We start from the raw sequence: 27,118 nt of genomic DNA, 5'->3' as shown, positions 1-27,118 counted from the left end.
ATCTATTCTGGTTTTTGTCTCCCAATCTGAATATTAGCAAGGTGGCATCCCAGTGAGACCCTGGGTCAGTTCTGCAGGGTTAGCAACTAAAATGTTGACACCTGTTATGTGTTGAGCATTTCCCAGTGGAAAGATTGAGCCTCAAAGGCCAGCAGTTTCTCCCATCACCCCTCTGAGGAGCATTCCACGAGCACGTCAAGCAGGTCATTGAGATTTGAGTGACAAAGTCCTGCTACCAGCAAGATGTCTTCTCTGTCCATGGCCCAAAGCTCTGCAGAGAGAGCTGCCTGGCCTCAGAATTCCAGCCTCTACCCTCAGGGGCTCAGACCCTCACCAGTGGCCCCCTCCCAGCCTTGAACCCCAATTGCTCAGTAATGCCATCCCCACAAGCTCCACTTCAGCCCACCATTTCCTAGGGCTCTCTGACAAGAGCCCGAGGTAGCAGCAGCCCAGCTCACTCCCAGCTAACCCAGGCTGGAAGAGCCTCCTGCAGCCTCACAGTCACAGATCATATGCATGACACTGACACATTGTGCTGGCTCACAAAGACTGCATGTCCCGTTTGAGGTTCAGGAAACACAATCAGTGTTAGCAGCATGATGATTTCCTTGTGCTCTATCAACATAAACCAAGCTACAGACACTGCCCTCTGTTTCCACCAAGTTCTGCTGAGGTGTTTACTGTTTTAAAATATAGTGCATTAATAGAAAATTTGAGATACAGTTAGGCCAACAGATCAGGAGATGACTGCCACTGAAAAAATAGTTTGTCACTCACAGTTCCCAAGACCAGGGGGCACACCATGCCACAGGGGCCACACAAGGAAGCACCAGGGTCAGCCAGGAAGCAGAGAGAGGGGGAAACTGTGGGCAAGAGCCTTTATTATGGTTCCATGGGAAGGAATGGATGAGGCTGGGTAAGCAGATTTAGGAATATTTACTTTGAATATTTACTTTGAATAATTTCAACAGGCTCTGGGACATAGGCATTGTCTCCAGTTAGCTGTCTGGTACCTGACCCTGGGGTGATCAGGGCAAGTGGATAGCAGCCCAAAGTGGGAGAGCCTAATTAAAAAGTGGTTGGGGATGTAGGCTCTGGATTGGTTGGTTTGCTTTTGAAAAGTAACCACATGGGTGAGTTGTTTGTTATCACTAGCAAGTGGGTCATCAAGTCTCCAGATGTCCAAGGATCAGAATATAGAAAATAAGAGATACGTTTAATATCTTAACCCAGAACCAAGCTGTTTCTGAAATAGACATGAAATATGGCTCCCTCATCCCACCCCAGCCCTACTGACACACACACCCCTTATTCCCAGAAAGATCAAAAACCTTGTGGAATTCAATGAAATGAGCTAAAAAATAAGAACGGAAGCAGCCCCTTCAAGTCATAATAAGGATAACAACAATAGTCTGTGCTTAATAAATGATGTCATTAAGAACATGTTTCAGGCACGTCACTGTGCTGGATACTCATGTATTATTTCGCCTGACGTATGACTTCTGGGACATACGTCAAAGGGCTCCATCCCTCCCCTTCAATCTGATCCACACACAATCTATTCCACTACTGAGGAAGTGCTGTTATTAAAACTAAACTGAGAATATGCTGTGACCTGGAATCCTGGCACTTGCTGTTCCTGCTCTCTCAGGAACTCTGTTGAACATCTCCCGGCACACTGGCTACCAGAGCTGGAACATGCCGGTCCTCTCTCAAGGAGGAGTGGTGCATTGAGATGACAGAGATTAGCCCAAGGAGGAACACAGTGTCATTATTTGATTCCTCGTCATCTCTAGAAGTCAGAGCCAAACAAATGATTAAGCTACAGGATGTCGCATCACCCCAGGATGATAATAAACTGGAGAAGTGAATATAAATTGATGAGACTCCCCTATTATTACTAGAACTTGGACACCTGGTGGCGACTCGTGAGCCAGCAGGTGAAGCGTGGTGGGGGTTATTTTGCCACACCGAGTCTTCTTTTCCTCCTGAAAATGTTTAATTCTCATTAAATATCAAAAACCTGTATTTGAAACATGACATTCTCCTGGGTTACATTTTTTCACCATAAATGGTTTGGAATGAGGAGAGTAGAGATTAGTTGATATACGTGCTTTGAATCAATACTTCAAAACTGGAGTTGGACTAAAGGAGGCTTGCGTTTCTAACAGTATTACACATACGTTTACGAGGATGAACTCACTCGGAAGGTTTGCCTCACACTCTATAAACCAAACCAAATTTTCAACAAGTCAGGAAAGATTCCAAATGGGAAGAAAGGCCGTGGTTTCTTTAACAGAATCATAAATAGATTTTACCCCAATTTCATTACCTGTTCACTGTTGGTTGGAGAATAAGGGACTTCCAGCTTAATCTTTATTTCTTGAGACATTTCTGACAGTAAGAAAGGATCAGACTAGTGAGGAAGTTCTAGAAAAGGCTGCTAAGTGACTCTACACATAATGTTTTCTAGTCTAGTAGCTGCCACCAAAGGACCAGCAGTGCCTTGAGGTATAGCTGGGTGCCCACCTGCTCTGGGGTCACTGCAGTCACAAGGCAGCCTAGGCAGAATGCCTTGGCACTTTTCGGACAAAAGCTCACTTATTGAACATGGTTCAACCAGTTCACTGTCACTGTCATCCAGAGACCTTTACAAACATGCGGGATGCAAACTACATTTTTCCAAAATTTGCCCAATATGACAAGTTAAGGTTGCAATTATTAGACAGTCCATAAAAAGATGCCCTTGCTTTTACAAATACATCTCTATTATACTACCTTCCTGGCACTGGCTTTGTGAGTTATTCTGTAAAGGTCTTGTTTTTTGCTTTTTGTTAAAAATCCTTTGAATCTGTTCCCCACCCCCCTTCAAAAGAAAAACACCTGTTTTCTTGCAGTTAATTGTTCTCCCACTCGCTTCTCTTTCCCTTGTCCATAATCCTTCCTCCCCTGTGGGAAGGGTACCTTTAAATCTTTCTGAAAATGGTTTTGAGGTGAGGGGCAGGCAGGAAGTTCAGCTATTGTTTTGCCAGTGTGCCTTTAACTTTTAAGAAAAATTTAAAACTTGCTCAAGGCATTGCCTTTCCAGGGGCTGTTAACAAGGCAGAGTATGAACGTCTTCAGAAAACTGGGAAATTTTCTCACTGTAACTTGATCAAAAGTGGCTCCCAAGGTACAAAATTAATGAAAACATGAACAATTATGAAAAGACAGTAAAAGTGAACTATGGCTAGGCCAGGTATAAGCTCTGCTCAATTTTCAGTTAAAGTTCTCCAGTTTCTCTCTGTTTCTGAAGTATCAGACAGGTTCCTAGACCTGCAGGAAAGTCAGGGGGAGGGGTTTACATGGTCTGTTCCCTCCCAATAAGTAAATTATCCAATTACTAAATCAAGCATTGACACATCCATCTTACAGGGCAGATAAAGCTCAGTTGGGGGAACTAAAAGTTGTCTTAATAGTTTTTAATGGCTTTATATTCTTTGGCAAATCAAACGAAAATCAGTAAAAGTCCTTCCCCTCTAGTTACTGTCCTTTCTTCTCTGGAAACCTTCCTAGCTGGAGCAAAAACTCTCACTGGGCTGCTCCTTTTAGCCCAGCTCATGTACAGCCTCTCACTATCCATTATATTTTTCACGTGTGAAGACATTATCTCTCCAACTGGGTTTGTGTCACTGTAAGTGTTATCAGTGTATGAAATGCTGGGTATACTCTGAAATGTCCCACTCTGGGCACGGTTCCAGAAACACGAGCGATGCAGTCCCTGCTGTCACGCATTTATGTTCTCAGGGAATTCTGGCATTTTATAAAGAATCACAAATGCAGCGAGAGTGTTGGGAAAGTGGAGTGGTTTGGTCAGGGCCCCTGCCTTGGGTCCAGTTGGGTGTGGTTTTAGCACATCCATTGTAAGCAAATGTGGGGGGGGAGTGGAGTTAGTGGGCCTGTGCAGTACCGCCACTTTGGCTGGTGTTTACTACCTGGGGCAGCTGCCGCCAGCACAGCCATGCTTTTCCAAAACTTATGGCTTCCAAGGGCCTTTTGGCTGGTTACCCAGCTCACAGACCTGCGTGAAGGGGTCTGGTGACCCAGCCTGGCATGTGAAGGGTTTGTGGCCCAGCCTGTGAACAGGCTTGAGGGGTCTGTGAGCTCCAGACCCAGACTTAGCTCAACAATCGGCCCAGTCGGTACAGGATTACTGGCAGGTAAAAGAGCCCGACGACTGGGTGGTCACCTAGCTTTACAACTGGCATCACAAACAGGAGTAAGAGCTAGACAATTGGCGCTATGATTCCAGGCCTTAGCCTAGTCCGATGGAGAGCCACGAAGGGGACAGAAAAAAGAGAGGAGAATGGAAAGGCAGAAAATAGGAGTTGCTGCCGTCGAGGCTGGAAATGGGGGCGGCATGGGCCAGGGTGACAACGACGAGGGATAGAAGCAGAGACTCCAGAAGTATTTCAGACGCCGAATCAGCCACGTGTGTTAAGGGAGTGGATGCTGGGGCGAGGGAGAACTCCGCCCAAGTGGTGGTGCTGTTGGCTGAAATCAGGAGGCCGGGCAAGGAGCAGGTTTGGAAGGAAAAGTGTTGAGCGTGTTCAGGGAGGGGCATTTAATGAGCCATCTGAGGGAAGACACCCAGTGGGCAGGTGAATATGTGGGTCCAGAGACAGGAGTGAGGTTGGGTCTTCAGACATGGGTTTGAGAGTCAGCAACATGTGAAATCGTGCGAGTGATTAAGATCTTCCAAGGAAAGAGTGCAGACAGACGACTGAGGCCTGGGAGGAGAGAATCCTGATGGCCAGTGGCACCTAGGAGGAGACAGCCTGCAGGGCAGATGCAGAGCCAGTCCCATGAGCTTCCACTAGCAGGAGTCCCAAAACAACTTAACTGATTCTTACCAGGCACCTTCGCTTCGAGTGTTTGCTGTGGTTACCCGCCTGCTGCCGGTCCACAACAGTGGCTCCTCCTGAGTTACTGGTTTCATGAAGAGCTAGCAAGTAGATTGAGATAATCAGAGCTTGCCTCTGCCATTTTTAACCCTTGATTGCCACAGAAACAATGTAGCCGGTGTTTCATATGAGCTGCAGTCTTCTCAAAAGCACAATACCTGCTTTTAACACCAAGGAATCAATGTCCTGAGACAAGAGCCCATGGGTCCATAGAGATGGCCTTTTATGTCCTTTACCCTAAGTCTCCTGCTAAAGCTGCCCTCATGTCTGTATACTGTTCAAATTATCAAACTCAAACCATGGAGATCTGTTTGGGTTTTTTGCTGGAATCTCAAAGTCAGTTGAAATAAGATGTTTATGTTCAACTACACATAGAGCAATAGCATCACAGAAGCTTTGTGAACTCACCAGAGGACATTCTGGGCATCACGGACTCAGCTTCTTTCCTTCAACATGAGAGCATTTTAGTTATAAAATTCTTTTTTGTTTTATTTGAGAAGGAAGAGTTGTAAGAATTTTAAGCCAAATTTTAAAAATATGTTCAAGGAGCGTTTATAATTTATAGACACAACAACCAGATAAGTAGAGATGAAATTGACTTTATTTCTCTGCAACTGACATTAACTCTGCTCTTAAAGTTTCCTTTCTGTTTCCTAGTAGAAAAAACTTAAACTTGCCAATTAGAGATAGTTCAGACCCTTCCACTTTCAAATGTGGTTAATTCAGATCGAAACTGCCGTTCAGAAGGTTCCCCTTCTCACCCTAAGGGTGATCTGAATTGGGGTGGCATGTCATCACTTTGCAGTGGGGGGTCTGGCCCAAGTACATCCTGTATCCTTGTTGCTCCCCCGGAGCACTAGGGTGGAGCCCTAGGGAGATGCACAGCGACACGGCTTAGACTGCAGGTGCACACCACCTGCTGGGATAGAGGTTGCTCAGTGTGGTGCACGTGGAGGGATCTGGGAACTCCTGGCCTCCGCAGGTGCGTTCCAAGAGCATGTACACACTTGCGCGCACACTAGCACACAGGCGCACGCAGGCACAAGCACTCGAGCCACCCAGGCTGCAGGCCCGCCTTGGGCACTCTGGCAGCGGTGCTGCTCTGTGTTGCCTGAAGTCTTCCAGAGCTCCTCAGAAATGGGCTCCAGTCCCTGAAGTTCTCTGCTTCCCGCTCAAACTCTGGGGTTTTTCCATCTTGGCCGCCTTCCCACACCAAGGTCAGGCCCAGGGCAGAGAGTTCTGAACCCCTTCTTAGAAACCTGGTTAGTATCTAAACCCTGGTCATATGCCCTCCAACACCCTTCTGTCTGTCTCCTCAGCTGGTCCCACCTTTAGCAGCTCTCCAGTGGGCCAGGAATTCTTCAATTCTCACCTCTGTGGCTTCTGCAGCTCCCAAATCCTTTTTATTTTCTCTCAACAGAGCTTTCCTCATAAATGAAAGCCCTGCTTTCCAGGCCACTGCCACAGCTATAGACTCAAAGTGTGTGGTTTACAGTGTGTCAGAGCTGAGCAATGGCCTCTTTGTTCCAGCCTCTCTCCGCCCACCCCATGAAACATTGATCAGAGGGCGGGAAGCTGGGAACAACCGAATCATCAGGAGTAAAAATACATCTGTTAACATTCCAAACTTTTTTCTTCCACTTGTTTATTTCTCCTTCCAAGAAAATCCAGACTCCAGGAACATTCTCAAAAGTGATGTTCCCTTGACCAACAGCCAGGGCAGTGAAAACCTAAAAGTTTTCTCCAGGCTTTGAACATCAATGTCAGGACAGGTGTATCCTTAATGTGTTTGATGTCATCTCTAGGTAGGACAAAACAAGAGGAAAATTCTCACTATCTCCTTCCCATCCCCCTCAAAATCAGTATAAATAAGAGAAAGAATGAAATAAATGAACATCCAGAACAACTTTGAAGGGGAATTGAAGGCTCTTTTGTTTGTTTTTGTTTTTTAATGTAATATGCCATTCAGGAGAATATGAGTCAATCACTTGGATTGGATTAGTGATAATGGGAAGCCTATTCATTCATTCATTAGAATTTAGTGAGAGTTTTCTGTTGTGGTGTTGGGTCCTTAGACTTCTTGTATCCCTCCCTTGCATGTGGACTCTATGAGGTCAAGGCTCACCACTCAGTCTCATCAACAAGCACAGAATCTGGCACCTTGAAGGTATCCAATAAATTCTTGCTGAATAAATGAATCTATTGATCTCCATTTAGTTTTGGTCCAGTTGGCAGGTCAGCAGACCCACGCCTTAACTGCAGCAGGCATGTGTGCCCAGAGAAAGTAACACATAAGGGAAAACTGGTGCCTAGGTCAGACAGATTGTTTTAAGATGGTGACAACCTGTCCTAAAGACTTGAACAATCATGGAGGTTGTCACTTCTCTTAAGTATAAAGTCCATGGAAGGAAGATATCTCCTCCGAGTCAGTTTCCTCTGGCTCTCTGATCTCACAGTCCCAATATGGCCACCAATGGCCATCAGGGATATATGCGCCCTTGTTCACAACCATGAGGGAGAGCTCACTTCTGCCAGTCACTCTATGCAATGGTCTTTAAATTCATCCTGAATGAACCACTGGAGTTTCATGTGTCTTCTGGAACCAATGTCTGTGGCCAAGGAAATGAAATGTGTCAGTAAGCTTAAGCCAAGTGGGACCCCAAAGTTCACGGGCTAAGGTGAGGGGTACCCAGTAAAACTCTGGGTACTATTAGGAAGGGGGAAAGGAAATGGATTACCACATCAGACCAAGTGTGGTCCTTTTTTTATTGTCTTATAGAAGAATCTTTTTCTTCATTGCATTTATCACAGTTGTAATTTTACATTTATTTGGATGTTTATTTCTTTCTCAGTAGATTATAAATTCAGTGAAGCTAGGGACTGTGTCATCATTCTACCACCAGAACCCATCAAAGTGCCTGGCACATAATAGATACTCAATATATGTCTGATGAACAACTAAATGAATTATTACCACCTAGGTTTTTTTAAATTCATGTAGCCATTAACAAATATTTGTTGGACATCTTGACAGACACTGTACTAGGGGACAGAAATAAAGTGGTAGCCAGGACAGAGTTCCTGCCCACAGGAACCCCATCCCCAGACTTGGGAAAGATACAAATATTGACAATTGCAATTTGGTGAGAAAGATTCTGATGGGGTGAGTACCACACTGTGAATGCACGTGAGGGTGCTATAACCCAGCCGCAGATTAAGCGAATCCTCTCTTCCTGTTCTCCCCTATTTTTCCTTAAATCTCCTCTCCCTTACAGGCACACACGTACTTTCCCCTAAAACAGAGCTGTTTCATTCCTCCATTTTTGCTTTTTTTTTGCTTTGTTTGAACCTGACATCCCATGGGCTTTAGTAAGTCCATGAACTCATGACCATTTGCAAACGTCTGTGTGTATGTACATTTTAAGAGGAGAGGATCCAAGAATCTTATCAGGTTCCTGAAAGGGTCTTTGACTTTAAAAAGTTAAGAACCTCTGCCTGAGAAATGCAAAATGATGAGTCACAATGAAGAAAAGAGTGACTTTTTAAATATCAAGCATCAAAAAGAATTTTGAAATGTTCAAAGAGTAACTCTGCATAAAGTAAACCCTGACATCAATAGGAAAGCAAGACATGGTGTCACCAGATCTTTCCCTGTAGGGTTTTTATTCCATTTGAAAGAGTCAACAAACAGCAAAACACCTGATGTAAGAGGCAAATGCTATTGATCAGTGCTGTTAGTTCTACAAGAAAGGTCAGCTGTTGCTGTAGACTTCACCAAGGATAGGAAGGGAATTAGAAGTATCGCTAGTGGCATCTTCAGGCAGATCCCTGTATCCACGTGTGAAACTTCACGTGGATGCCACACACCACCTTTACTCTGGTCATTATTTTCCCCATTATGACAGAGAGCAAGTCAGGGACATTAAGTAGCCCACCCAGGCTGCCCTGCCCTCCGTGCAGCTGGGATTCCAGCCCAGCTGCCACAGGCTGGCTCCACATGCCACTGAGGAGACTGTTTTCTGTTAAAGGAAATGAGCACGTCAAGCAATTTCAAACCACTTTAGCAGACGGAAACCATTATTTAGTTTCCTGTCCTGAGCATTCTCTCCATGGGGAAAGAATGGGAAATAAGAACATATATGTATGCATGTTTGCTTATTTGTACAAAAGGAAACATGGGAAGGATAAAGCAGAAACTGATGACAATGGCCACATATAGGAGGAGGGCGAAGTAGGCTAAAAAGGGTTGTAGGGTTGGGAAGGAGACTTTTCTGAATATAGTTATGCACCCCATAATGATGCTTCAGTCAATGGCAGACCACATATACGAGGGTGGTCCCATAAGACTGTGCTGCAGCTGAAAAATTCCTATCACCTAGTGACGTAGTAGCTGTCTTAACACGACAGCGCAAGACATTACCTTTTCTATGTGATCTGTGCTTAGATACACAAGCACTTACCACTGTGTTCCAATTGCCTAGAGTGTTCAGGACAGTAGCAGCTGTGCAGGTTTGTAGCCCAGGAGCCATAGACTGTACCGTATAGTACAGGTGAGTGGTGAGCTGTACCATCCAGGTTCCTATAAGTACACTCTATGATGTTCGCACAAAATTGCCTAATGACACATTTCTCAGAATGGTCCTTGTTGTTATGTGACACATGACAGTGTATCTTTCTACGCTAATTAAATTTTTGAGCCATTTAAATGGTTTAGAAACTTAAAAAATGACGAAAGCAAATCCTAAAGTAGAAGCAAATGAGCCTAACTGGTTACACAATGGATAACGTAACCAGGTATTAGAAAGAATGAGTTCAAGGAACTTTTGAACATGGTAGCTTGATTGTACTGCCCCAGTGGGAATATTCTAAGGTTAAAAAGAACTGAAAAGAAATTTTTTACTTTGCCTCATAGTGTTGTGCTTGATAGTGTCAAAAAGACGAAGAGCACGTGTAGCGTTAAGAGCAGGCTGTATTCAGGTCATGCAAGGAAGTCCACTGTCCTCACCTTCCTTTCAGGAGAAACTCAAGGGACTCAGAAAGGAGAGTGGGTTTTATAGAGTAAAAGGAGGAGGGTGGGGGTGCTATCAGGGTAGAATTTTTGGAAGCAGGGAAGCTTTCTGATTGGCTTTCAAGTGCACTTGGAAGTCACTGATTGGTCTACTATTTGCTGGCACGTAACTGCTTTCCAGGCTGGGTAAGGTCACATGGGTTTTCTTGTTTCAGCTGGAAGAATATCTGGTCCTCGGCCTTGAGGTCTGAATCTTGCCTAAACCATTCCTCAGGAGAATTATTGGTGTGGTAACTCCAAAACTGTTTTCTATGTTTTGTAGGATAAACCCAATAATAAATATATAGATTGTTGGAGAGATACAAATATAGAATGGGAGAAACTGAAAAAGAATCCTGCAGTTTGAGATTTGATTTGAGGATAACTCATAATTTTCTAAATAATAAATGTAGTTTGCTTCATGTACCCAAGTAATTTTCAGAAGATGGTAGCCAGTGCCACAGGATTTGGTAGTGAGTAGATGGCAGGTGTGTGGAGGGCAAGGTAAGAGGGGCAGGCATAGAAGATGAGCTGGTAGGAAAAAGTGGGGGGTGGGAGGGAAGGGACACGTGGGTTAGACAAATATTGGACAGCAAAGCTACACCACCTGTCAGCAGCATCCCATCAGCTATGAGAATTCACCCACATCCCATTTTATTTCATATGATAAATGCTATTTCAGTTGGTATATGTTATCAACCCTTAAGTGTAAATCACTGTAAAAATTATAAAGATTACAATTAACACATGGTCCCTGTCTTCAAAAATAGAAATACACACATGGCAGTTGAGAACAGGGGCTCTGGAGCCTGAGAAAGCTGCTGCAAGGACTAGATGGTTGATGCACATAAAGTGTCCAGTGCCTGGCACACAACAAACACCCGATAATAACAGTTACTACTTAATGCAATACTTAATTTATCAATTTATCAATTACTGTGCTGAGAGTAGAATTAGGAGTACACATATAGAGTGTCTTTTTTTGTAAGACATTTAAAAATGTACATTTCAGTTTGCTTTTGCATAGTTTGGAGGTGAGACTCACTCGCTCTCCAAATGCTGAGTAACAGAAGAAACACAACTGTGTATGGAAGGGATTTTTAACCTGAGCATAAGGCAGGGCTCATTGTTATTTAAATGACCAGCAGTTGGAGGAAACTATTAAATTAAAATCACTATTATAGTAGAAGTCATACTACTCTGCTTTTTTGACACTGGGCTTGGTAAGTCACTAACATTCTCCCACATGGCGCAACCGAGTGCTGAGACTTATAAACATAAGTGTACAACACATTATAACTGTGCTAATTCAGTGCATTTCTTAATGAGAATGGGCACAAGGGATAAATGAAAAGGAAGAAATCACATCATGTAGCCTGGTATTTGAAATAAAATGCCCAGTTCTATAATCAATTCTTTTTGTTCTGAATATTGGCAATATAGATTAATTTTATATCAATTTTATGTTGTTGGGATCTTATTCTCCAGGCGATTTTGATGTATTATCTATCTACTGTTTATATCTCTGGCTTTACCTGGGGGGGGGGGGCTCTTTCTTGAGGATGGCTTTCATGGTATTGTATTCTGCAAACAAACTTCTCCCCTCATGATTTGTCACTGAATCTAAAAAGAGGGCTTTGCCTGTTACATCCCCATCTTGCAGGGCCTGCCCCTGCGTTTGCTCAGTGCCTATTACAGATTCCTTAGCTGTGCCTCAGTTTGTTTTCCTGTCTGCCAGGTGGAGTGGGCTTTGCAGTCCCCACCAACAACAGCTACTCCCTTTCCCTCCGCTGCTTACTTCTCACATGGTCTTATCAAGAAGTGAAATGGCCACCAAAGGTAGCCCGTCTAAGTGTTTTCATGCACCTGCCTGTGAGTTAAATTCTTAGAAGATCAACTAGGGAACCAGAGAAGCACTCAGTAGAAAAATTGGGAAATAACATAATTTTAAAAATACACACACACACACACACACACACACACACATACACACACCTTTGGGGAAAAAACTAAAATTAGTAGACTAATTTTTTAATAATTTGTAAAGATCACCCTAACCAATGTGACCAGGAGTCATCCAGTCCACTGAGGGCCCAGATAGAACAAAAAGGGAGAGAAAACATGAATTCACTCTTTCTTCATGCATCTTCTCCCACCCTTGGACATCAGAGCTCCAGGTTCTCAGAACTTTGGACCCCAGGACTTAGACCAGCAGCCCCCACCCACAAGTAAAAGAATGGTTAACAGTCCTGAAAACACAAAACAAGAAGGGCATTTGCACAAATGTTAATAGCAGGCTAATGAAAATGGAATTTGGTGACTTTTTTAAAATATAGTACTTAAATAATGTATATCACATATTATGTTACAAAGTATAATAATAAAACACTTGTAATTTGATCACTTAAGAGCAAGAACATTACTATTATATCTACTTCTGTATTTCTTCCCCACCCCAATATAACTATTTGTTTTTAACATTCCCTTGCTTTCTTAAAAAATTTTTTGTATTTATCCCTAAATATATTAGTCACTTGTTTAACTTTATAAAAATGGTATCACATTTTATGTATTCTCTACAGCTTGTTTTTTTACCCAATATTAAGTTTCTAAGATTCATCCACATTGTATCTTATATGTGTAGCTTATTTTTGCTTCTTAAAATTCCATTGTGTGAACATACAACATTGTCTGTCAATGGACAGTTGCATTGTTTCCAATTTGTTTTTATAAATGATACTGCTATGAACATAATCGTACCTGTTTCCCGTTGCATGCGCGCATGGTCACTAAATAAGTTCTGCGATGAGTTCATGGGGTGAGTCTCCACAGTTTATTCTTCTCCAGGAGTGTTTTGGCTCTTGAGTCTTTGCACTTTCTTAGTTTGTTAACCAGTTTATCAAATCTATTTTTTAGAAAACTTTAATAATTATTTCGTTGGAATTGCATTGCATCTACTAAGCAATTTTGGAAAAACTGATATCTTAGGATGTCTAATCATCTATCCATGAACATCATACATCTCTCCATTTATTTCAATCTTTTTTACTATCTCTCAATAAATTTTACAATTCATAAACCTCCATAAAGGTTTTGTACTTGTATTATTAAGATTTATCTCTAGATACTGTTGCTAGAGGAAATGGTGAGGCGTTGTTGTTGTTATGTCTTTTGTTTTTTGTTTTTTACTGGTATATAGAAATGTAAATGAGTTTTCTGAATAGATTTTATAATCCATCCACCTTCCTAAACACTCTTAGCAATTCTAATAGTTGGACTATTCTTGTAGCTTTTCTATGTATACAATTACATTAGGTGCAAATAACGAAAGTTTCATTTCTTTCTTTCTGATTCAAATTATTTATTTTGTTTCTTTGTTTTATCTTATTTGCACTTTGGTACACCATTGAACAGAAAAAGTGATAGCAAGCATTTACTGTATATATTGGCTCTGACAATAAATGAAATAATCTGAACTTTTGGTCATCATCACTAAGAATAATGTTTGCTTAAGTTTTTGGTAGATACAATTAGTCTTTTACTCCAAGTTCATTAAGAAGTTTTATCATGAATGTGGTGCTGAATTTTATCAAATGGATTTTCTGCATATATTAAAACAATCTTTCAGTCTGTTAATATGATAAATTATGTGATCGGCTTTTTAATGTTAAACCCCCCTTGCATTCCTTGAGATGAACCCAGCTTGATCATTATGTCTAACTTTTTTATAAACTGTTGGATTTGGATTGCTAATATTTTCTCTATGATTTTTGTACCTACACATGTGAATGATATTGGCTTGTCATTTTTCTTTTTTTCTTTTTTCTTTTTTTTTCTTATATTATATTTATGACTTTATTTTCAAAATTATTTGCCTTATAGAATGAGTTAGGAAATTATCCTTCTCCTGTTTCCTGGGAGAGTTGGGGTAAAATTATCATGATCTCTTCCTAGAATATTTCCTTGAACTGATACTTAAAACTGTCTGGGCTTTGTTATTTCTTTATTAGAAGTTTTTACTCACTGGCTCAGTTTTTATGATTGGTTACAGGACTTCTCAACTTTTTATTTTTTCTTAAATAAGCATTGGTAAGTTATATGATTTCAGAAAAATAACCATTTCATGGACATTTTTTAAATTACCTGTAATATACTTTTGGTTTTAGTCTCTGCTGTCTCTATGGTTACACATCACTTTGCATTCCCAATACCACTTATTTTTGCCTTCTGTATCTTTTACTTGACCAATCTCAGCAGTGTTATCTACTTTATCAGATTTCTCAAAAAAAAAAAAAAAGACTTTTGCCTTTATTGATTCTCTCTATTGTTCATTTGCTTTCTATTTTATTAATTTTGTACACTGACCTTTATTGCCAATTTCTCATGGATTAATCCTGTGGCTCTTTTTCTAATTTCTTAAGTTGGATATTCTGCACATTAATATTCAGAGTTTCCTTTTTTTCTGATATAAGTATTTAGGCCTAGATACATTGTTCTTACTTTCTGTGTATCTCATAATTTGACATTTAGAATTTCAATATCATTCAGTTCTAAGTATCACTGAATTTCCATTACAGTTTCTTCTTCAGCTGCCGAGCAGTGACTGAAGTTTAAAAGTGTGATTATACGTTATCAAACACGTGGTAGCTTTTTAAATTCATCTTTTCTTATTGTTTTCTGTTCTGTGCATGCAAAGCTCAGGAGTATAGCCATTCATGCATAGAATCTGGGGATCCTCTTCTCCAGGTCTCTCCTCTGTGGGATTTTCCCCACCTTTTTCAGCTTCCAAGCCCCCTTTCCTCAGCTTGCTGTCTACAGAGATAAGATTTCCCTCAGCATTTTAGCCACCTGCGTTGCTGCATGGATTCACACAATTGAGGCTGCTCTCTGGGTAAAGCAGTGGAAGGAAACAGAAAAACAGAGCCACAAACTCTTGGGTCCACAGAACCCCCTTGTCCCCATCCTCTGGCCAGAAAGAGACTTTCTGCCAGGGCTTTCAGTGCCTGTGCTGCCACTACTGCAGAGCAGCTGATGACAGGGGCCGCACTCAGAACTGGGGATGAAGTCCTCACACCCATTCTCTGGTCATAGTGGCACCTCTTCCTGGTGCTCTGATCAGCAAGGCTAGGTTTCTCTCTGAGATTTTCTTGTCAGCACCTCCTGCACAGTTCTGCATTAGGGCCACTCTTGGGTTAAAGCCAGATGATAGATGAGGAAGGAAATTTTGAAAGGAAGGAAAAAAGAAAGGGAGGGAGGAAGGAAGGAAGGAATTTACCTACAAACAAACAAAAAAATCTTTTTTTTAACCTACAAAAAAAAATTTTACCTAAAAACTTGAAGCCATTCTTAAGTTTTGGCTCCGCACTCCAGTCTTTCTGCTATTATGAACTTTCCAGAGTCTTGCAGTGGTTGCTTTCTATACTTTGTCCAGAGGTCTCCGTCGTGATCAGTGGGAGAGAAAGGCTGTATTTACTCTACCTTTACCAGCACGAGAATTTCCCTCCCTTACTCTTGATTGAACAGAGGTTTGGTAAAAATTATAGATTTTGTAATTTTCCAGAATCTCATTGTATTTTAGCTGAGCGTCCTTCACATGTAGGTTGGCATAATGCTGGAAGCAAAAATCTCTCACTTACTTTTCTTTTTTTTTTTTTTAATTTTTATTGAATCAAAATTGATTATACATATTTTGGGGTTTCAACATTGAGATATGTTGATTAATATTACTAGCATATATATTTTTACAAATTGTAATTATTCTTTTCTTTTTTTTTTTTTTAAAGATGACTGGTAAGGGGATCTTAACCCTTGACTTGGTGTTGTCAGCACCATGCTCAGCCAGTGAGCAAACTAGCCATCCCTATATAGGATCCAAACCCATGGCCTTGGTGTTATCAGCACCGCACTCTCCCATGTGAGCCATGGGCTGGCCCTTCAAATTGTAATTATTCTTTATGTCCCTTGTCCAATTCTGCCCCATCCCTCCTCCTCTCCCCCTCCCCCCTCTAATCACCGTAGATTTCTTCTCTCCCTCTGAAAGAATAATGGTTACTGTGTTGATTTGCTGCACAAATGATCTGTCCAATGCTGAGAGGCATGATCAGGTCCCCCAATATTATCATAGAGCAGATGTCTCTTCCGTCACTATGAAATGAGCTCTGTGGAGACAGACATCCTCCTCCTTTCTTTATCTCTGCTGGTGACTCTCCTTGTGTCAACTCACTCCAGTGGCTGGTAGACCATCTGCATGGTGGTTGTGGCATCTAGCCGCCTTCACGGCAGCCATGATTATCATGGTGGCTGTGGTGGGCCACCCACATGTGGGAGATGTTTTTGGCCTGCTCCATGGTGCTGGCAGTGTGCCTGGTTTTGGAGAGTATCTGATCCCTAGTTCCATGCCCTGGGTCCCCGATTGGCTCCCGAGATGCTGGCATGGTGTGCCTGGTTGTGGGAGGGGGATCCAGTCCCCAGCTCCTTACCCTGGGTCCCTAGGCATGCCCTGAGGTGCTGGCACAGTGTGCCTGGTGGTAGGAGGGGAATCCGGTCCCCTTCTCCATGCCGCATGTCCCAGTGCAGGCCCCGAGGTGCTGGTGTGGTGTGCCTGGTTGTGGGAGGGGAGTCTGGTCCCCGGCTCCATACCCTGGGTCCCTGGATGGGCCCCAGGGCACTGGCATGGGGTGCCTGGTTGTGGGAGGGTGGGTCCGGTCCCCTTCTCCATACCTCAGGCCCCTGGGCGGGCCCTGATGCACTGTCCCAGCATGCCTCATTGTGGGAGGGTGGGTCCAGTCCCAACTCCTTACCCTGGATCCCTGAGCAGGCCCCAAGGCACTGGCATGGTGAGCCTGGTTGTGGGAGGGGGTTCTGGTCCCCTTCTCCATGCCCCGGGTCCCCTGGAGGGCCATGAGGCACTGGCATGTTGAGCCTGGTTGTGGGAAGGGATCCGGTCCCATTCTCCATGCCTCGGGTCCCTGGGTGGGCCCCAAGGTGCTGGTGCTGTGTGCCTGGTTGTGGGAGTGGGGTCTGGTCCTTGGCTCCAAGCTCGGGTTCCTGGGTGGGGCCCCAAGGTACTGGTGGTATGAGTGGTTGTGGGCAGGGGTCCTACCCCTGGCTCCATGCCTCATGTTCCATGGTGGGCCCCAAGGCATTCGTGGTGTGCCTGGGCCGGAACTAAGTTTTTGTCCTTTTCTTGCTTCTAAAATGGGGGAACTTCCTCTGGGAACCACTACTTGAGCTATGTGGTTGAGGTAAATTGCTGCTTTGCTGCTGTTTCCCTAGGGAAGGCTTTTTGTGCAGCTCAGGGTTTAACAGTTGACCTTACAGGTACTTCTGGCTCTCCAGAGACTCAGTGCACCTGGGTTTTGTAGAAACTCTGATTTGGGCCTGAGTTTTTTCATCAAACTGCACCACATGCAATTCTGCATTCCCAACCAGTCTCCTCTGAATGGTCCTGTGCTGATTGGGGAGCAGATTGGCTGTCCTTGCTGTGTCCCAGTGTTCTCCCAGTGGGCACGTCTCCCTACTGCCCGTGCTCCAAACACTTCCCATGGGACTGGCCATGCACCAGTCCTTTGCGATGACTCACCGGCCTCTGAATGGCTCCCCTTTTTCAGTTGTACCAGCTCCTCGCTCCTGCAAGCGTCCACGGGAAACTTGCTAGTGGTCTTGCTGTCCTGGAGGCCAACAAAGTCCTCTTCTCCCCTTCCGCTTCCAAGTAATTCCATCTAGAGGGCACAGCTGTGGCTTCTGCCAGCTCCTGCTCCATGTGCTCCAGCATTAAAGCAACTGCAGCCCAAAACACTGAGAGCAGTTTTTTTCTTTCTCTTCGTGGTTTCTCCACCTTCATGAGTTCCATAGGTCTCTCCTCCTCTTCACCTGAGCTCCAGCAGCCCCACCTTGGCTGATGTTACATTTTTATATTTGTAAATTCATTGATTTGTGGGAGAGAGTGATGCTGGGGACCGTCTATTCTGCCATCTTGACTGGAAGTCTCTCACTTGGTTTTCTAAGGACTCACAAGCCATCTTTTTATTTAAAATATATTTTAGACATTGCCAATGAGTAATATCAAGCTGTTTATGTACAGTTTCCTAAGCCCACTCTTTTCACCTAACAACAAATATTTATTGGGATCCTCCAATGCTGAAGCACTGTGCTAAATGCTGGAAATATGGAAATAATACAAATGAATCCTAAGGCATTCACAATTCAACAAGAAAACCAGACCACACTGTGATAGGGTGTCATCGAAGTGTTAGGTGGCCCTGGGCTCAGTAGCTCCTGCAAGTGACTATGTAGGCACAGAGTGCTTTAGAAAGGAAATCATTAATTAGTTAGCTGTTTAAAGATGAGCAGGATTCCACTGGGGGAAGGGCATTCAAGGTAAAGCAAATAGGATGAGCATAGGCATAAAAGTATAGTGCAAATGGTTACTATATTTAATAACAATGTATTTATGAGGCTACTTCAAAAAGTTCATGGAAAAATAGAATTAAAAGATAATACAAATCTTTCCATGAATTTTTTGAAGTACCCATGTACACCTGAAAATTGCTAACAGTAGATTTTGAATGTTCTCATTACAAAAAAAATAAGTACGTGAGGTAATGGATATGTTCATTGGCTTGATTTAGCCTTTTCACAATTTACACATATATCAAAACACCATGTCATGCACCATAACTATGTACAACTTTTATTTGTCAGATAAATAAATAAATACTTAAGAAAAACAAAACAAAAGATAAGAGAGCCAGTGTGTTCAGAGAATAGGGTGTGGCCAGAATTTCAACATCAAGATCAGATTTTTCACCTCTTGCCCCTCACCAAACAAAGCAACTCTACTTCTAGAGAATACTTTACTCACTAAAAAAAAATTTGCTCAAGAGGACTTTATGATGATTTTTCTGATGTAGAAAGCAAACACCACATACATACCACTGATATTATCTTATCAGATCTGCCTTTTTTATGAGGCTAACCCAGTTGGTTTTTACTTTGCTACTTTTTCAAATTCAATTAAAAATCACATTTTTAAAGATTGGACTAGGATCAAGGTCAATATGTAAGACAGGAATCTTTCTGAAGAAAATGAAAATTATCAACTTACCCTAGGAATACTTTTTCATATTTTACCGATAGGCAAACACATTAATATTCTTTCTTTATCCCTTTTAAAATGAACTTAGATACCAAAAACTGAATATAAATTGGAAAAGCATCCATGAGCATTTATTTAAATCTTGTTTATTTTCATAACATAAAGTAAACACTCCTATTACAATGGCACTATGGAAAGGTATTTTATTATCCCTACAAAACTCAGTAAATGTATTAGTTTGATAGGCTTGCCGTACAAGGTATTACAGGCTGGGTAGCTTCAACATTAGAAATTTATTTTCTCACAGTTCTGGAAGCTAGAAGCCTGAGGTCAGGTGTCAGCAGGGTTGGCTTCTTCGGAGGCCTCTCTCCTTGGCTTGTAGATGGTTGTCTTTGCCCTGTGTCTTCACATGATTTTTCCTGTGTGTGTGTGTGTGTGTGTGTGTGTGTGTGTGTGTGTGTGTGTGTGTGTGTGTGTGTGTGTGTGTGTGTGTGTGTGTGTGTGTGTGTGTCCGTCCTAATTCCCTCTTCTTATAAGGATACAGTCATATTGGATTAGGGCTCACCCATATGATCTCACTTTAATTTAATTACCTCTTTAAAGATCCCATCTCAAAATAATTATATTCTGAAATACTTGATGTTAGGACTACACCATATGAGTTAGAGGGTGGGGAGGGGACACAATTCAGCTCATGACAGTAAACTTAGTACAACTTCCACAAACCAAGTCAATAGTATTAACATTTCCCTCAACAAAAAGTCCCACCACATACTCTCTGTCAACTGATATGAAATAAAACCAAGCTTCAGAGCAGTAAGCAAAGGCATTTAATGGGGGTCTTAGAAACTGCAATTCAGGAGACACAGTGAAGGGAGCAATCTGAAATGGGTTCCAAAGTTGGACGCATAGCAAGGGGCTTTTATGGGTAAAGAAGAGAAGAGTATATGAGGTGTTAGTCAAGAATAATGATTGGTTAGGGCATAGTCCAGGACAAGAGTCCAACCGCAGTTAGCTGCAGAAGTGTTGGTTGGCTAAGTTTAGTGATGTTTCAAGATATTGCGGTTTCTGCAGTTTGGCCAGTTCAAAGTTCAAGGCAAGTTCCAGGTACATCTGCCTGAGGAGGTTTAGGACCCCTTTACTGAATGGCTCCCCAACTCCAGTTTAGATGTTCTGAACCATAGCGTAGCCATTTTGTACGTGATTTCACATTTTGAATCACTGTTTTATGATTTTTTAAAATGTGGTATATCCATATAATGGAGGAGTATAATTGCCATAAAAATGAAGTAGCCATGAAATTAAGTTGGAGAAAAACATTTCTATTTACCTATGTAGTTATCTTTACAAATGCTCTTTATTTCTTCATGAGTATTTGAGTTACTCTCTAGTGCCCTTTCATTTCAGCCTGAAGAAGTCCCTTTATTATTTCCTGCAGTTCAGGTCTGCTAGCAAAAAATTCTCTCCATTTTTGTTCACAGAATGTCTTAATTCCTCCTTCATTTGTGAAGGATAATTTTGCGGATATAGAATTCTTGGTTAATAGTCTTTTTCTTTCAGTGCTTTGAAAAATGTCTTCTCACTGCTTCCATGATTTCTGATGAGAAATCAGCTGTTAATATTATTGAGGATTACTTATGTGTGATGAGTTGCTTATCTCTTGCTGTTTTCAAGATTCTCTCTCTGTTGTTGTGTTTTAACAGTTTGAGTATGATGTGTCTATGTGTGGACCTCTTTGACTTTATCTTACTTGACATTTGTTAAGCTTCTTGGATGCGTAGATTAACAATTTTTATTAAATTTTTTAAAAAATTATTATGTCTTTAAATATTCTACTTTCTCTGTATACTTTCCTTCTGGAACTCTCATAATGCATATGTTGGTATGCTTGATGGTGTCCCACATGTCTCTGAGACTCTGTTCATTTTTCTTCATTTTTTAAAATTTCTGTTTCTCAATAATTTCAACTGAGCTGTTTTCAAGCTCGCTGATATTTTTTTCCTGCCAGCTCAAATCTACTAAGTCTCTCTAGTGAATTTTTCTTTCATTTATTGTGGTTTTCACCTCAGAATTTATATTTGATTTTTTGGTATATAATTTATTTCTCTTTATTGATATTCTCTATTTGGTGAGACATCATTCTCCTAATTTCCTTTAGTCCTTTAAATGTGGCTTTCTTCAGTTCTTTAAACATATTTAAAATAGCTGATTTAAAGTTTTTGTCAAATGAGTCCAATGTCTGGGCTTCCTCAAAGACAGTTTCCATTGACTGCTTTTCTTCCTGTGTATAGTTCTTATATTCTAGTTTCTTTGCATACTTCATAAAGTTTTGCTGAAAACTGGAATTTTAAAAAATGTAAAAATGTGGCAATTCTGAAAACCAAATTCTTCCTCCTTCCCAGTTTTTTGTTGTTGTTCCTGTTTGTTTTTTAGTTACTTTCCAAGCTAATTCTTTAAGGTCTGTACTCTTTTTGCGTATGGCCACTAAAATCTCTGCTCAGTTAACTTAGTGATGAGCTAAGTTGATGCTAAGATGAGTTGATGGCTGGACAAAGACTTCCCTAGAAGCCTGGAACCAATAAATCTCCCAGTCATTGCCAAGGAGCTCTGTAAGCATGGTGGGACATGCCTTCAACACTCAACCTGGCACTTTCTGCCTTAGCCTTCATTTCCTGCTTTCACTGAGCCTCAAAGACAAGTGGAGGTAAGAGCTCAGGTCCTTCTCAGGTCTTTCTTGGGCATGAGCACAGCCCTACATATGCATATGTTCTTCTAGATTCTCAAGAATGTGTTGGAATTTTTCAAAGCCCCCATGGGCATCTTTCCCCAGATTTTTCTATTTTTTTTTTTTTTTTGTATTGGCTTGCTGTTTTCCCCAACTGTTATCACTGCCCCAGGAAGCTACAATATTAAACAATTGCCACTGGTTGTTTTCAACAAATGACCCCCTGGAAAAAACTATTTGGGCAAGCTCTGTGCCAGATCAAACAAAGACAAGCCTTGCAAGTGGGTTTTTCCAGGAAACTAACAGGTGTGTCAAATAATGACAATTATGAGAATGGGGCTTTGAAAGAGCTCCAATCATGTTCTGACCCCACCAGTAGTTGTTGCTGGTTTTAATCATGATTGCAGGTTGTTGGTTTTCAAAGCTACCATGGAACTGAGCTCAGGGTTCTTACTGAGGTTCAGACATTCTTCTTAAGTAAACACTTTCTCTAATTAACTTACAGAGTTCTAAAAGAGTTCATTTGTCAATTTTTGCCAGTATTCTCATGGAGGAGAGGGTTTTCCATTGTTCTTATTTCATCATTCCAGATGACATCCTCTTGGCTGCATCCTGTGTAGTTTCTTTAGACCTGTATACCAAGTATCTAATTCTCTCTTCAGCCAATTCCAATATGCTGTAAAACCTCCCTTTAGATTTTAATTATCATAATTGTGTTTATTTATAGTTTTATTTGTTTAATTACATAGCCAGAAGTGAAAGCCTGGGTGGATTTTATTTTATGTAATTTGATTGCCAAAAACAACCAGTGGCAATTGTTTAATATTACACCTGCCTGGGGGGCAGTGACAACTCTTGAGGAAAACAGCAAGCTAATCAAAAAACAAAAGAAAAATCTGGGGAAAGATGTCCATGGGGGCTTTGAAAACTGACACATTCCCAAGAATCTAGAAGACCACAAGCATGTATAGAGCTGTGAACTTGCCCTCTCCATTTTCTATTCACTTTACAATAAACATGTACTTCTTTACATAATAAAAAAAGTTATTTTATCACCTTTCCCCCTTGACTTCCTGTTTGTGCCTCATTCTGACCCCACATAGTCTTGCCATCACCTGTCTTCCCCCATCACTACCAAGCACAGATAAAGAGAGTAACTCATAAAAGAAACATCATTTGAGAAATAATAGCAAGGCAGTGTTGATCTGTTCTTTTTAATACCTAGAAGCCTTGCATTTTTGTTTTAAAGGGATAATGTGGAACTTTTGTGGGTCAGCCAGTGAAACAGTGAAAAAGGATAGCACTCAGTTTTGATATTAAGAGGAAGAAATTAAGAGGAACAAGGGCTGGTGCTGGCTCAGGGTCTGACCGTTGCAGGTGAGTCAGTCACTTAAATCCTTGGCACCTCAGTCTCTTCTTTTAGATACAAGGAGCAAGTGCAATGCTGCAGGAACATTTTGTAGTTCTTAACCCTTCTACGTAAAAGCTGTATGTATTCTCTTCTCCCTACCCTACCCACATTCAGCACAAAGCAGTTGCCTAACACATATTATTGGCTGTCTTAACAGATGACATACTGACTGACTGCCTGACTAGCCAGCTGGTTGCTTTCCTGAATGAATGAACACAGGGCCACAGTATGACTCTCGTGAATCCTTGCCTTTGTGGGCCTCTTACTCCATTAAAAAAAATTTTTTTTTAATTATATTTTTCAACTGTGTTGGTACAAAGATGAACATATTAACATTTTCTTCTAAAGCCTCCATTCTCCTCTCTGCAGGGATGACATGCCAAGCTCGAAGCTCCTATATCACCAGTGAGATCCTGTGGGGTTACCGGTTCACACCCGTCCTGACACTGGAGGATGGGTTCTATGAAGTCGACTACAACAGCTTCCATGAGACCTATGAGACCAGCACCCCCTCCCTCAGTGCCAAAGAGCTGGCTGAGTTAGCCAGCAGGGCGGAGCTGCCCCTGAGTTGGTCTGTATCCAGCAAACTCAACCAACATGCAGAACTGGAGACTGAAGAGGAAGAAAAGAACCTCGAAGAGCAAACAGAAAGGAATGGTGATGTGGCAAACCTAGAGAATGAATCCAAAGTTTAGTTCCCTCGCTGGGCAACCCTTTCTCTTCCCCCTCCCCGCCATACACACAACCTTTCCTTGTCTCTCATCCTCTTTCTTTTCTGTCTCTCTTACTTTGTTACTTATTTATTTATATTTAATTTTGACATAACCAGAAAACAAATCTTCAAGGTGTAAAATATCTACCTGCCCTTTCTCAGTTATTTAGATTGACAAGGTAGACATGGATTTGGTCAAAGTGTAATGTGCCCTCATTTGTGGCCCCAGCCTGGTCTCCTACCAAAATACCATACATCCAACTCTTTAAAGATTTAAGCTACTTACCTGCATGTATTGTACAATACCAGATTACTCAAAAGAGTGAATCCAAGATTTTACCTGGGTTATGACAGGGACAGTCTCCAGTGCCTATTGACTCATGCAGTGAGACGGAGAGCATAGCCCTCAATTTTATAGGTCCCAATAAATTTCATCTACTACAGAGTGAGGTGCTTGCCCTATGTGGGCATTGCAGGGATAGGACCCAGGTGAGCTAAAGACAAAAAACTGTAAATACGTACATCTGCCTTATGTTTGTTTTTGGTTTTGGTTTTTGGTTTGATTTTTTTTTTTTTTTCCAGTTAGTAATAAAACCCAGCATGTACAAAAGTACTGTAGACCAGAACTTCTGAATAATGTACATAGATGTATCATTAATGTAGGCTTAGATATATAACTTTAGAAATAAGAAGAAAAAAAAAAAGATTCCCAACATACAAGAAATAGGCATTTTTGTTTTGATGTCTATGTTTTCCAGATTATTTTGATCACATCGACTGCTGGCCCTTATTGCATGGCCTTGTCCCAGACTGGCAGCTGTTAGGGTACCTCACTGTTCTCTTGCTGATCTTTTCATTGACTCTAATAAGCCATAAGTCTGGGGGAAATTAGGAGGTCCAGTAGATGGCAAAATCCACCACCAAGATGCTGACATACTATGAGATGTTTACAAAACTGATGGTTTTGTGTTTTCTTTCAAAGATAACAAAGGCCTCACTGACTAGCCTGAGGAGAATACCAGGAAGAAGACATTCTCTAGCATGCCACCAAGGTCGTGTCTATGCTTTTCATGCAAGCTCTCGCCCCTTGTAGTACAATAGTTTAGGAAACCTTTCTTCTGCAAAAGCATTGATTCTCCAGCTGTTCCACTCTATAATCATGAGAAACTACAGACTGTTAAAATGAGACATAGTGAGTTAGCAGAAGATGGTTTGGGTCTAAAGCCATGAAATTCATGAAGGCATGTAGTGGCTGACATATACTATAATCACTGACCTCTCACACTTTGACTCCATCTAGCACTCTGAGAACAATATCTTGCCTGTCCCTGGGGATTTATCCATCAGTATTTCTTACATTGGGATTTATTATTATTATCCCTTTATTATTATGAAATAACCAGAATTCAATATCTAAAGATTAGACCATCAATCTTGGTGACTGAGTAAGAAATGTCTCTGGAGTGTGCCACAGGTTAGAAATCAAATCCAAAGTGTCTCTCAATCAAAAGAAAACAAACAAAAAGAACTACAATTTTAATTCATTTTAATCTGCAAAGATGAAGGAAGAAAGGAAGGGTATTTTGTACTGAAAAATTTAAATTTCAAAATTAAAAAAAATAAGAAAAGGAAGAGAATCTTAGACAAAACCTCAGGGGCAGGTGGAGATTTTGCACTGTAACAGATCTTTCACATTAATTTCACATTTATAAACTGTTTGTTCCTTAACACAGTTGCCCATCATAAATATTCATTGAATGGATGCAAGTTTATTTTCAGCTCCTACAGCTGTGCTCAGTTTGAGGCTCTGCACCACAGAGGTCAAAGAGATCAAACTAGCTGTCCCTCTCTGTTTCCCTTGCCTTCCCTGACCATATTTATTGCACAGACTTTTGCTGTAGTTTGGGGACTTTGCCTATTGAAAAAGATGTGCCAGAGACAGGGAAAGTGGCTCCTAAATTTAACATTAGGGTCTCTCTTCTCCCACTTCAGAGGCTTTGCATCAGACAACCACGTCTTGGCACTGACTTTGTGGAAAACAAAACTGTTGGCCATAGCCCTTTCCTGTTTGACAGCATTTCATTTTTTGCATTGAGTATCTGTTGAATCGTTTATTCATCTTCACACTCGAAGGAGGAGGTGGTAGTCGAGGAGAGGGGAACCCTATATACTCCCCACAAGTCTGTAGGGAGGTACTATGACTTGACCTTGCTGTGGCCTTACGAAGGTTGCCCTCGGCTTGGGGCACTAACCCTGCCACATTGCCAGGGTTGCAGGGCAGGGCCTGGGTAGCACAAAGCAAAACTTAGTAGGAGCCGTGAAACGTCTGCTAATTTAGCTCTTGAAGACTCATTGGGCCTTTTAAATCCATTACTAAGGTTTCAAGGACAACACACCCCCCATTGTCTGGTTGGAAGAGCAGCTCGGGCCTGATCACCTCTTGCCTGCTCTTTTAGCACAACTGAACAAACAGCCCTGATGACACAAGTCACGTGCACATGTCAGTTCTGTGTGTGCAACAGGCACCCACATGTGGGGTCTCCCCTGCTTCTCACTGTCTTTGGTGTCAATGTAGATGGAGACAGAACTTGAACCAAATCTCGTTTTTGTAATGTGAGCCTCGGAGTCTTTAACGGAGGAGCTCCTGAAGAATCTTTTACTAGAATGTCTCTATCAAACATGTCTATTTTTCTATGGTTATTGATGACACAGTTTAACAGTGTATTTTGTGTCAACTGTTAAAATTTGAAACTGAAAGAAGTTCATGAAGACTGAATTTTCTAAGCAGCAAGTAGTAAATGGTATTTTTTCGTAAGACCATTAACTACATCGACCCCATGATTGCTACCCATTCTACTCCACGATGCCCAGTCCTCATTCACTCATTCACTCCATTAGCAAATCAAGGACTATGAAAATAAATAAGGCCATTATAATGCAACAGTACCCGTAACTCATGAAGATCACTCTCGACTTGGTATTTGGGTCTGTTTGGTTGGTGTATTTGAGTCACTTTTCCATAAAGCATAGTGGGATCTATGAGCCAAGTGAGAACTTTGAACTAACTGTTTGCCGCAGTGACCCCCATCTGCCAGAACAAAGTGCTCCTGGAGAAAAGGGCAGGTTCGGCTGGAAGCAGGAACTCCCAGGGGCTGCTGACTCCCTCAGCTTTTCAATTCCACA

General features: G+C 41.7%; 1 protein-coding gene across 1 annotated transcript in view; it reads left to right on the top strand.

Annotated features, from left to right (window-relative positions):
• KCNJ6 (potassium inwardly rectifying channel subfamily J member 6) overlaps window positions 1-23,918 on the top strand; it is an 84,839-nt gene extending 60,921 nt beyond the window's left edge. The window contains exon 2 of the mRNA XM_063075823.1: window positions 23,593-23,918. Coding sequence (XP_062931893.1) covers window positions 23,593-23,918 — 326 coding nt within the window. The remainder of the gene's footprint in view (window positions 1-23,592) is intronic.
• The last annotated feature ends 3,200 nt before the right edge of the window (window positions 23,919-27,118 follow it).

This window comes from Cynocephalus volans, chromosome 1 (assembly GCF_027409185.1).
Source record: "Cynocephalus volans isolate mCynVol1 chromosome 1, mCynVol1.pri, whole genome shotgun sequence".
NCBI classification, from domain to species: Eukaryota; Metazoa; Chordata; class Mammalia; order Dermoptera; family Cynocephalidae; genus Cynocephalus; species Cynocephalus volans.
Note: the sequence above shows the minus strand (reverse complement) of the source record. Positions and strands in the feature narration are given on the sequence as shown.